General features: G+C 38.0%; 1 protein-coding gene across 6 annotated transcripts in view; it reads right to left on the reverse strand.

Moving 5' to 3' along the window:
- The window catches only part of LOC102218704 (roundabout homolog 2-like), a 94,105-nt gene extending 84,284 nt beyond the window's left edge, over positions 1-9,821 (reverse strand). For all 6 annotated transcript variants that reach the window (XM_023342563.1, XM_023342565.1, XM_023342562.1 and 3 more), the window contains exons 1-2: positions 9,260-9,821; positions 5,624-5,950 (exon numbers count right to left, since the gene is read on the reverse strand). In XM_023342563.1, the coding sequence (XP_023198331.1) occupies positions 5,624-5,950; positions 9,260-9,314 (382 nt within the window). In that variant the 5' untranslated portion in view covers positions 9,315-9,821. The remainder of the gene's footprint in view (positions 1-5,623; positions 5,951-9,259) is intronic.
- Between the last annotated feature and the right edge of the window lie 2,591 nt (positions 9,822-12,412).

A 12,412-nucleotide genomic window follows, 5' to 3' on the forward strand; every position in this document is an offset into this window, starting at 1 on the left:
CCGCTGCAGTTTCTGACTTGCTTGGTTGCGAGGATGTAAAAAGCTGCAACAGTGGACGGCCTACGCACTCACAAACAAGTGACGTCTGGTTGTCAAAATCTGGAGTCGGACAATCAAGTGACATGCCACAACACAAAACACCAAACAAGAGTGTGGTTTATCACGGTAAACTATGAGACCTTCAAATTGTGAACAGCCACGGCCTCATTTCTCTGTGAAATGGTCGATGCTATCATTTGCGTTGAATATGCAGCCAACGTGGATGCTCAGGAAATCGAATTTCAGGAGAGGTGAAAATACTTCAGATTCTGAGCTTTTTTGTTGGTCCACTACTCAATATTGTAAATATTTGCCTGTTGGTGTCAAGATCAAATTTTCTTCCCCGTGGTCGGCTCATTTTGTTGTACTTATTTCCATAATAAAAGAAAGAGGTCACAGAAGGGTCTTTGCATTCATTTTCATCTGGTGCAAGCTATGTAATACACTTCCCCTGCAAATCCATCATTCTACAACTGCAGCACACTAAAAGATTTAATAGAGATTAAATAACCATGGAGAGAGAATAAAAAAATATGTTGATGTTGCCGCTTGGTGATTAAGCATGACTAGCAATCTAAAAAAAAAGGCAGAAGCATCAAGATTGCATCAAATATGTAGGAGACAACAAAACAAATCGTGCTGAATGTAAATATATTCCGTATAATTTTTTTTCAGATTTGTCAGGTCACATCCACTTTTATTTAGATGTTATGGAATAAACAAGATAGATTAGGCCTAAAGTTTAAAGCAGGGTTGCGTAATACAACGATATTGTAAAATCTGAACGTCTCACAGAGTCAACTAAGCTAAAGAAGCCATGGTAAAGCTGTAGCAGCTGCAGAGATCCACAGCTCAGGTGGGAGAGTCTGTTGACATGACAACTATATACCAACTGATATGAAATGTGGGAAAGTGTGGCAAGAAGAAAGCCATTGTTAAAAGAAAGCCACAAGATGCCATGTAGGGGAAACAGATAGGACCAACACTTTTTGGAGCACATCATCAAATGGTGGTAGCAGCTTAATGCTATGACTGGGACAGGAAATCTGGTGAGAATTGAAAGAAAGATGGGTAAGACTAAGCACAGGACAATCCTTTAAGAAAACATGCAAGAGGCATGTTTTCTTACATACCTCTTACATGTAAGAGACATGAGCCTGATTCTATAAAGTGACACCTAAACATGCAGCTGGAGCTATTCTGAAATGGTTTATTAAAGCAAATTCCTTGTCGTACTGAGCTATGATGCACAACAGAATGAACTCAGTAGACATAGATTAGCTCCACAAGACTTGCAGCTGTAATTTGGTTCCATTTGTAGCCCAAGGTTTCTGTACAACCTATTGACCCAAAGAGGCAGAATACAAATACTTCAAATTCACAAATTTACTTGTGACAAAATGTGCAAATGACATATCATGTTGTTTCACTTTCACTATTTTGTGTTGGTCTATCATGTAAAATCCAATTAAAATACATTGATTTTTGTGGCTGAAAAGTGACAAAAATATTTAAATGTTCAAATACTTTTTCAAGACACTACAGCTTTCCAATCTGTTTTCACACCATAAAACCAAGACATACAATATAATCAAATGTATTTATGATTTTTTTTTTTCTAATGAGGTGGAGTCTTTGTAATTGGCTCTACTAGCAATCGAGTATGAATGAAAATCTCTGTAAGGAGCAGTTAATTAATGGGAAAACAAATGTTCTGAGGTATGTTATTTGTTTTGCCAAGCTGGCAGATGTAGATTTATCTGGCATGTTCTGCATAATTTACATATTTTAAGCTCCACTGCCATCTTAAACAGCTGAAGTGTTTTGCATCAGATGGAGTGAATAATGCCTTGTCAAATTTTTCAGTCAGACTGAGGCTCACAAAATGCATGACAAGCCACCAAAATTGAGCTTGTACAGCAGAAACGCGCCCAGGGGAGCAGCACCCCTCTGGTTTTGCTACATTTTCTGAACCACTGGTTGAGACGCATTGCCACAGCCCATTAGAAAATTTGCAGATGTGTGCGAACTCTTAAAGAAACAGATCTCTCATCCCCACAGCATTTCCTTCTGCCCGCATGCTCCCATCCCACTTTGGCCGCAGGAAGAGGGGCAAGAACCTGCCGCCCCTGGAGATGTCAGAAGATTCTGTATCTCTGCAAATATGATATTCTGCACCACACAAAGAAAACAAAAGGCTGACATGGTTCTGCAGTATTTGAATAAAAAGAAGCTGCACGGAAAAAAACTACCTTTTTGTATTGTATATATATATATATATATAAATAACAAAACAATTGCACATCTAAAATTGTACTCTTTACAGCAATAATCATTATTATTATTATTATTATTATTATTATTATTATTATTATTATTATTATTATTATTATTATTATTATATCTTAGAAATGATAGATGACATAACAGTTTTATCACTCATGAATCACGTTGGTAATGTCGGGATCATTTTGCAAATCTCGCAATTAAGACATTGGTCCACACACTTTAGTACAAAGTGCAGTCCACAGGCCATTTATAGACCTCAGAATGACTTAGTGTGGACCACAACCACATTAATTTGAATAAATTTGTACTACCAGCAAAGGGCATTGATACATATTGGACAATATAAAAAGAACAAAAAATAAACTAGAATAAACTGGTAGATTTTTCACGAACCAACGCCATTAAAAAAAAAGAAATAAAAATATGTTTTAAATGGAAAATAAATACATTTTTGTTTTCACTTCAATTTAATCCAATAAGGTTTACTCTAAAGAAGTCTTGAGGAAACTTGTTGGAATACAAGTATTTTGAATGAGTGACCTGTATCATATTCTTAATGTTGAGTGTAGACAAAAAATTAAATAAATAAAAATCTATGTAAAGAAAATGCAAAACTACAGATTGGACATTGTATATTTTTTTTAACAATACAATTGATTCTTCCAAAACCCATTTATGCTTTAGATGTAAAATGATTTACAAAAATCACTTTTCAACAAAAGTTTGATTCATTTTTAATTTCTTTAAATATTATGGGTTTAGTTTATGTTTAATATGTAATAATAGTAAGACCCTTAAAGTTATGTTTGCATTTTCCTTCATAGAAAAAATAACATATTTATGTATTTTCAACCTGATAATTTTGGCCTGTATGGAAAAAATAAGGTTTAGGGTATGCAGGGAATAAATATGCATTTAGCAATGCTTACTATACAAGTTCTAGTAGCTCACAGGGAAATGGTGAAAACAGCTTCCAGTTTTAACTCTTGAATCACTTAGATTTTGTTTTAATTTTGTTTTAAGTGTGATTGTGCTAAGCTGCAGAGCTGTGTAACACCAACTGCTCTCTTTCTCACACACACATACTGTGATATCAAATCTAATGCCAATCTGAAAAATAAATGATAAAGTAGAGAATAAAGGCTCTTGTTGTTATTTATAGAACTTAAAGAGAAACTAAAATCAGTTTCTGCAGGTCAAAGCTTCAGTGACTAGAAATCTGCTGTAAAATCTGCAACTGCTGCATCACTAGTACAGATAAGATCACATCCAGCTACTGTGGTGACTCCAAGCAGCTAAAGAATGCAGAGCGTCTAAGATTTGACTTTCCATGAGCAATCGTTGATACCTCAGAATCTCCTCACTCTCCAGAATGGTTCTATGCACATATATCTGGCCAGATGAAAGCCAATGAATGGCTTCAGGGGTTCTGCATGTGGTAGTACATCATCCTAGACTCACATCATTCCAGCTTTTCAACGTACCAGATAGAGATGCCTGCAGGCAAACAATAAAGCTCCATTTTACATCTACTTTTAGTTGATGTAGGTTTCAAACACCTTATATCTCCTTTTAGATGTATTGCTGTTAAAGATGTCAACCCTCCCGTCAAACAATTAATCTGAAAAAAAAAAAGGAATTACATATGCTAATTTGAGTGACAAAATACAAATGAGCTTTTCTGTCTTCACAGAGATCCAGCAAATCCCCACAAAATCACTCTGACACAGTCATTGTGTTAGCAAATTCAGCCTCTATTCAGTCAGGGGAATCAGTGAAGCTGCCATAACATTTTCCCTTTTGAAACTGTAACGACAGTTTTGGGTCTGTGGCTTCTTTACGAGAGTGGGAAAATTATTCACAACCCTCAAATGCGATAGGACGGCTCAAGATGCACAGTAAATGTGATATGGAGTGCAGTTTAAATTGATTAAAGTGAGAGAGAGAGGAGGGTGCGGGGGGGTGTGGCTCTCTCCTGGTAACTTCACGAGAACATAATCTGTGGAAGAATCAAACCCCACAATGTACTGTAGACAAATTTATTGGCAATCCTGGTAAGGTTTAGCAAAACGCCTTACAATAATGAATATTTTACTGTAATAGGATGATCTCACACTGAATTTCTTTTAGGGAAAAAAATATGTTAAATTGAAAACAAATCTGTCTGCATTCAGGGAAAGGGAAACCCACTACAAGTGAAAATATAATTTATCGAGGCTGAAGATAAAATAGCTTCCTAGCCAAACCAGAACCAGCTTTACTTTTCCCATTTGAATTTACAGAATTTGATTTGATATAAAGACAAAGACAGAAATAAGACCAAGTCTTACTCCAAGTGAAGAGGTGTACACAGAGAATTTGGAGGATGTGTCTTAATTGCAGTTGGGTTATTGCTTTGATCTCTTATTTTGTTTCTTATTCTTTCCTGTTCATTATTTTACAAACACCACAGTAAGATCATGAATATGTCAGTGTCAATTATGTCAATATTCACAAAGAAAACTAAATCATATTTTAAACTAGTGAAATCATCAGACTACTTCTTAGTCATATTTGTTCTGTGATAAAGATGTGAATAGAAAGACGAGACATTTCTGTAAATTTAAAACCAAACCAATACGCTTTTGGCCTGCAATTCCCAAGCTGTGAGAACAGAGAGAAGGAAACAGACATTCTTTGTTTTTATTGTGTATATGCATGTATATCAGTGTGCGTGTTCGAGCATGTGTGAATGTGTGCATCTTGTTCATGGCAAGAAATCAGCTCAGTTTAGCACATAATGGAAATGTGAATCGCCCTGAGCGCCATTCTCCCACACAGGGAGCGATCTGGCTGGGAGCTGGCTGCATCCTTCCAACTCTAAACAGTGAAAGGGAGTTAGCTGGGTTAAAATCCTGCCCCCATCTTTGTTCCTCCCCGGAGCGGTTCACAGCTTTGCCCATACATTACTCAAACAGGTCATCCAAACAGGTCTCGCTAGCAGCCTGAAAAACAGATTTACACACATTCTCGCGCATTGAGCATACACACACGCGCTGGTAGATTCAGCCGAGAAGGTGAAGTTGCGTGGATTATGATAGATGATACCTTCTATGGATCCTGTAGCACAACTGCCCCAAAGTGTTATGCTTAATTTAACAGGAACTCTACCTTTTCCCAATCCAACATTTATACAATTTCACATTTTCATACACCCCATAAAAGGTTACCTCATTCTACCATTCCTCTACAATACAACTCTGACACCTAAAAGAACCTTTTCGACCAGAGGAAGACGACGAAATATCAAACTTACATGCCACCTCCAGAGAAGCATTCCGACTCACGGCCTCTCCCAAATAGTTTCGGGCGATACACACGTAGTTGCCGTCATCTGGTTTGCTGCGTCGTCCATGAACGATGCGCAGGAAGAAGAGTGACCCACTGGGCAGCAGCATTCGATGGGAACGGGGATTCTCGCGGTCCGTCTCAACACGCTCCCCGTCTTTGTACCATTCCACCGTGGGAGTGGGACGGCCTTCTGCTTTGCAGTTGAGGGTGGCTGGCTCACCTTTCGATACGATAAGGTCAGAAGGGTGTTCAACGATTCGAGGAGGGGAATCTTCCTGGCGAAGACGGGACCCTAGAAAGGAGACGAGAGAGTAAAATGTCCTGTTAAAGCAGTAGCAGAGGTCCAATCCAATCTTGTAGCAACAACTAAAGTAAGAGCGCAATAAGGCAAGCTCTTTTATTAAAAACCCCTCAAATGTACTTACATTACATACCACAAACACCTTTTTTTACTGGGTGTCGGAATGTGAGCCAACACAAATCCTGCATAAATGTTAAATGGAAAGAAAATGAGTGGTGCAAGAAGATCTTAGGTTTTCCATCCTTTGTGGTCCAAGATGCATCCTGCTCAAAGCTGGAGATATTCACCAGATGTGAATCCACATATAATTGATAATTGTGATATAAAACTGTTATATTTATAAAATATAGTTTCATGACTGTTCTGCAAATATACAGCAAATTCAGTTTGTAATAAGAATAAAAATTAAATAGGATTTCTTTGTTGTTTTTTTTGCAGTCCTTAAGAAGTAACTTGATGAATGTCAAGCTCTTCTCAGTTGAGAATGGCTGTGTCACCACGTGGAAGCTTCCATATTTACTTTCATAGATAAGAGCTGAAAAGTCATTACAACTCATTAGCTTTTCCATTAACACGTTTCGTCAGAAACTGACATCATCAAGCATGTTGTCTCAGCAGGTTCATTGCAGCAAATGCTAGACTACATTTGTCACTTCCTAATGTAACACCAGGGGATAAACAAAGTTTACACTTTTCTTTGATCTCTGACCTTTACATTGATGGCTTGTCGTACATTCCAATGCTTGTTTTTGACTGTTTATGGTTAAAAATCCCCATAAAAATGTCTGATCACAGCTAAAAACAAGAATTCACAACAATACCCTTCAATAAGTCTAGAACATTTTTATTTTCCTCACCAGCAAGAAATTATGGAGGTGTGTATACTGTTTCTCCCCTTCACAGTATATGAAGACATTATAAAATTTGCTCTGTGTGTAGGTGTGTGTGCAAGCAAACAAAAAGGTGATCTTTAAGCTGCTAACAACTGACTTTTATAAGGCCATGTAATAAATAAGATATAAATACATGTTGACAAAAAGTATTCCATTAGTCAGGAACACAGGGTGAACTAAGGTGACGTTCTTTTTTTTGTTCGTTTGTTTTGTAAATGCTTTTAAAATACTGTCTACAATACATCTTCCTCATTTGTGCAGATCCATAAATCATGCAGAAACAAACAGAGTTTCCTGCAATACTGACTTTGTCTAATATGTTGTCTCCACTGACACTTTTCAGACTGAAGCTGTCAGACTGTGGAATTTAAATGAGTTTATTAAAGTTGTTGGTGGCACACTGGCTCAGTGGTTGGTAACTGTCAGCCAACAGCAGGCAGAGCTTGTGGGGTCCTGTCAGTCTTTTAGTCCTGTGATGGACTGGCACTGTGTTAGGGGAATTTGACTGTTTTCTGCACGATTCATGCTCCATGCAACCCCCTGACCCTGAATGTAAATGAGCCAGGACAGAGCAGATAGATGGAGTTTTTTTTTTCTCTAAATTATATCTGGATGAATAACATCTCTGTCCTGCATGAACGAATATGATAAAAAAGGATTTTTTTTTTTACTCCTCTAAAACTTTTCCAAATTAAAAAAGCTGCCATGTAAAATGTTTTTGTGATAAAAGCGTGGCAGGAGACTTCTACAGATGAACGTCAGTATACTTTTCTTGCAATTTTGTGTTTATGGGGAGCTGTCCGTGGTACTGAAGCTGAAAATCAAGGGTTCAGGGCAGAAAATGTGCCTCTTTAGGGTTTATAAGCAGGGAAACACTGATAAAAGCCAATTTAAAGTGACAGAACATTTCAAATAGATTTAAGTTGGGCTTCTAATGCAATATTTTGTTGTTGTTTTTGCTGTTTTTGTTTGATGAGTATAACTTTAAAAAAGTCTATTTGCAAAGGCAATCTAAGAACAAATTTAAAACCAGTCAGATCTGAAAACGATAAAGTCAATATAACATCCTCTTTGTGTTTTAAAAATACAATTGTTTTCTCAGTGATCTTGTTATCACTCTCTCCAACACATCAAGGGTTATTTGCCTGAACATTGTGTCATACATAAATTACTTGTGCTTCCTTCTGACAATTTTGACCAAAGATGAGGAAGAAGTTTGTGCTGAACAAAAGGAATTCCGCACCTCTTCAGATGCAAATCTTTGAAAAAAAGCCTTGCAATCTACTTAGTGTTTGATCTGATTTGTTAACATTCGACTTGGAATAAGGCGGATGGATATACTAGATGAGGACCATGCTTTGAAAAACAAGAGGCCCAATCATGAGGTACAAAGCTCAACAGCAGTCAAACAACAACTGAAGTCTCAAAAAGGACCAAACAGGTCAATCAATGTACCATGAAGCGACCACGTATAACATTATGACCAGATTCTATGTAGCACCTTACGAAATGTTCTAACAGTACTTCAGCAATACACTCTACGCTAGCTCATCTGCTGGATTGGAACTGCACAGGCCAGCCTTTGCTTCCCACTTTCATCAATAAAACTTGATGGTGGCTTACCACTCTTCGTTCCCTGAAACACTTTAGATACGGAACAGGGCATACTGGACCCAATTTCAATTTACCCCACCTGTCAGTGGTTATAATGTTATGCCCAATCTATCAAGTGTCCAGGCAGTACCTCATTTTACATCTACATCTTGTGCTGTGAACTGGATCACAATTACTCAAATTCCATGGTTGAATTTACGCTGAAGAAACATTTTTATGAAGCGACAACATAACAAGCACTTTCAGTTTCCAAAGAGTAAACTATGCATCAATTCCATCGTTTTCATACCAGCTCCGAGTTCCTTTGAGTTCAATCTGACAATTAGACCATTATTTAGGCGACCAGGATAGTATAACAAAGGTTGTACATAATTATAATTCTAACAGGATTGTAGACAAAATAATAATGAAAAAAATCTAGCAAATAAAACACTTTGCTCCGTAACATGTATAAAAAACACGTTTAATAAACTACTTCTAGATGTCATATATGATTTAATTCCTGTGACAAATGAGTTCCCTGGAAGAGACCTCATGAATAAATGAGAGACTTTTGTCTAACGAAGCCATTAAAGAGTTGGCCTACAGCAACATCCGACGGCAGAACTGAAATCAGCCAACTATAACGCGCTGTGCGCTGGCATCACGGCCAATAATTCAGAAAATAAAATAAAATAAAATTCTCTCTTAAGGCACTCAGTTTGTTCTTTCTGAGCTTCAAACTGTGTCTCAGGTCGCATCCTGAACTCATATCAGTTCACAATGTTAGGGGAAAAGATGTGATTAAACTTACCGTCGCTTGGGGTGTACAGAAGTCCACAGAGGAATAGATACTGTAGAGGACCCATTCTGGCATATTGGCCTCGTAAGCTATCAATGCAAGAATTCCTTCCAAAGCAATTCAATCAGTCAGTCCCGTTTTCGTCTGTGCCAATAACTGTTTCGGCGCGGTGAACTGAAACAACCTCAAAAAAAGAGAAGAAAAAGAAAAAAAAAGAAACAATTCTCAGCCACACTAAAGGGGGGAGATAAGTCTCATTCATATGTCCGTTCCTCCTCTCCCTCTCCAGTAAGAGCGCACCAGTGAGCTGAGCTCTCCCGACTCTCCGACACGCTGGCAGTTTCTGCAGTCACCAATTCAAACATCACCACCGACGCCCAAACCGAAACCTCTCCACTTCCCGACGGCTCCGCCGCCTCAACAGCATCCCCTCCCTGACGCCTCTGCTTCACCCGCGGCTCCACGCGAGGCGACCGGTCGCGTCCATCCCCCGCGTGGGACAAGTTGAGGGATGAAAGGTTTTAGATGGGATTCAGTCAGAGGTGAGTAGCTGTGCGCGCGCGGTGCGGGCGCAGCTTAGCCCCTCCTATCAACTCCGTCGCCCAGGGGGAAAAAAAAATAATAATAATATGCCCCACGATGATAATACGCACTATAAATTTCAACAATAAATCTCAGCGGCTGTAAAGATAATGCATAACAGCATGCTTATGATGGGGTATTGTTTTAAATTTATGTTTCTATCAATGAGTGCATCTTCCTCCCTTCATCTTAAATGCAAAAATATTGTACATACACTCCCCGGCTATAGGAGTTTACGCTTTCACTAAAACCAGCAGATCCAATAAATTATTGTAAAAAAACAAAAAAGTATGTTCTGTCAGTGTGACACCATGCCTTGATACAAATATTCTCAAATTTACTCTTATAAAGCTGATGCATTGTTCAGTTCCAGGAGCACTTGTATCTATGTTTTTGTTGCACCTTACACAAGTATTTATGTACGTTGGATTTTTCCACACTTTGTCACACCTGAAAGTGAACATTCAAACAAATTATAACCTAAGTGAAACATGGGTTGTTTCCACACCTTGCAGTCTAGTAGAATAGGTTTTGTTGGGGACCAACATTGAAACATTTGTTACATTTTCAGCTGGGGCAGTTTGCTTTCACATTTACCCCCATCCCCTGTGGTGGTGCTGCACCAAGACACACTGACGGAAACAACACAAAAATCTCTGCAGAAGACATTTTGGCGCAACTTCCTTCTTCACAGAATGTAACCAAAAATGGATTGGCATCAGTTTTTACTGAGTGAGGGATTTCTCTTTTGTCTCCTATCAAATGACCATGAGCCAATTCTTCCACGAGCGGGAAAAACTCACGTTTGTTTTGGTTGTATTTTACCAGAATGCCCTGCGTTATAATCCGCTGCTTTTGGAGCAGTCACCAGTGCATGTGTCATTCACATGTAGCTATAGTTGATGCGCCCAGAGTTCACTTCAAGCAAACCGAGACCTAGGTTTTTAGGATTTTGGTCCTCATCAGAGTTAGACTGTGCATTCACATCTCCATAAACAAACTTTCGAGACAAACGAACCAGAGTTTGAATAAATGGAACAAACAGTGCTGCAGTGAGGTTTGATGGTGGGTGTTATGCTGTGGAGATGCTCTTTTTCTCAACAAAGTGCCAAGGGGCTGGGAATAAATGCACACCACACTATAACTTCATTTGTAAAAAAATAAATAAACTTCATCTTGCCCCTAGCAATTAGAAAATCACAATAAAATACTTTGAAGCTTGTGGTTGTAATGTGGCAATATGTGTAAAGAGCCACTCTTGGATACGTTTTACAAGATACTGTATTTAGCTTAATGTGCGTATGCTTTCTGGGTACAATAATTTAAACAAACGTCACTCATCTTCATAGCTGACATTCATTTTTCATGTTTATGATTGAAAAAGTCATTACTAAAGGCCACAGCTGTAAAGAAATGGCACTTCATTCCCCACCCACTGCCTTGGGTGCTTCTCCTGACTCATTGTCAATTCGCTCAATATTGTCAGTGGCATTATAAATGCAGTTTCCCCACAGTGAGATGAGAAGGAGATAGGCTGCATCAGGCGCCATCGATCCAAATGGTTCAATCAAACCATTTTTTCTTTTTGATACTGCATTGACAGCAGCGGATCGAATAATAACCGTAGACAATGAGTGAAATGATCATGTGTAAAATGGGGTGTGAAGTGAGCACAGTCAGGTAAAGTGGATGAATCTCATTCCACTGACATTATGGATCCAATATGTCACAATGGGTCAAATTTCTTACATCAAAATCTCTGTTTATATGGTTGTTTTCACCTCTTTGTCAATGAAAATTTTGCCTGGCTAGCTCAAGCTTGAAAAACATGGCACAGAAAAGTGTGGAGTCCATGTGTGTTTAGTGGCTCTTGGTCATATTAAAATGTCTTTCTCTTCAACTTTGCAGTTTCAAAGTCAGTCAGACTGGATGTAGAGCAGTTTTGAACAGCTATTTTCAAGTCTTGCCACATATTTTTGTTTGTTTTCATCTAAATCAGACCTTTCTTTCAGATGTTTGCTTTGTCACCTTTATATTTTGTGGTGAACTGCAAATATACACTGGGATTTTGCGGCATATCTAAATGACATTACCACCGCTTTACCTTTGACCCATCTGTTCTGTCTTCATGATGCAATTTGTTCACTAATGTGCTCTTGCAAACTTCTGAGGTCTATACAAAACAAGAGTTTTTATTCTAAGACTAAATTGCCACAATGTATACACCACAGTTCTCAGACTTTTACTTAAAAAATATTTTTTTCTATCACATTAGATCTCAATTTAATACATTGAGGTTTGTGATTTTAATGTAACAGAATTTGTAAAAGTTCAACGTACTGTAGAAAGTGGATTGAAATACTGCTCACATTGATGTAAGTTTTTAAGTTTTTGAATATTATATTCTCCAATCTAAGTGATTCAGAAGCACAAGATAGAGTTCTCGTAAAATAAACCGGACCTGTCATAAAAAGTCTTGGGACCTAACCAGAATTGTTTTAGCTGTAGTAGATGGCTTCAGAAAAATACAATGACTTTTAAAATGACAACAAAGAAAAACATTGCTATTAATTGTATTTAGTC

The sequence above is a fragment of the Xiphophorus maculatus genome, chromosome 11, assembly GCF_002775205.1.
Source record: "Xiphophorus maculatus strain JP 163 A chromosome 11, X_maculatus-5.0-male, whole genome shotgun sequence".
In the NCBI taxonomy this organism is placed as follows: domain Eukaryota; kingdom Metazoa; phylum Chordata; class Actinopteri; order Cyprinodontiformes; family Poeciliidae; genus Xiphophorus; species Xiphophorus maculatus.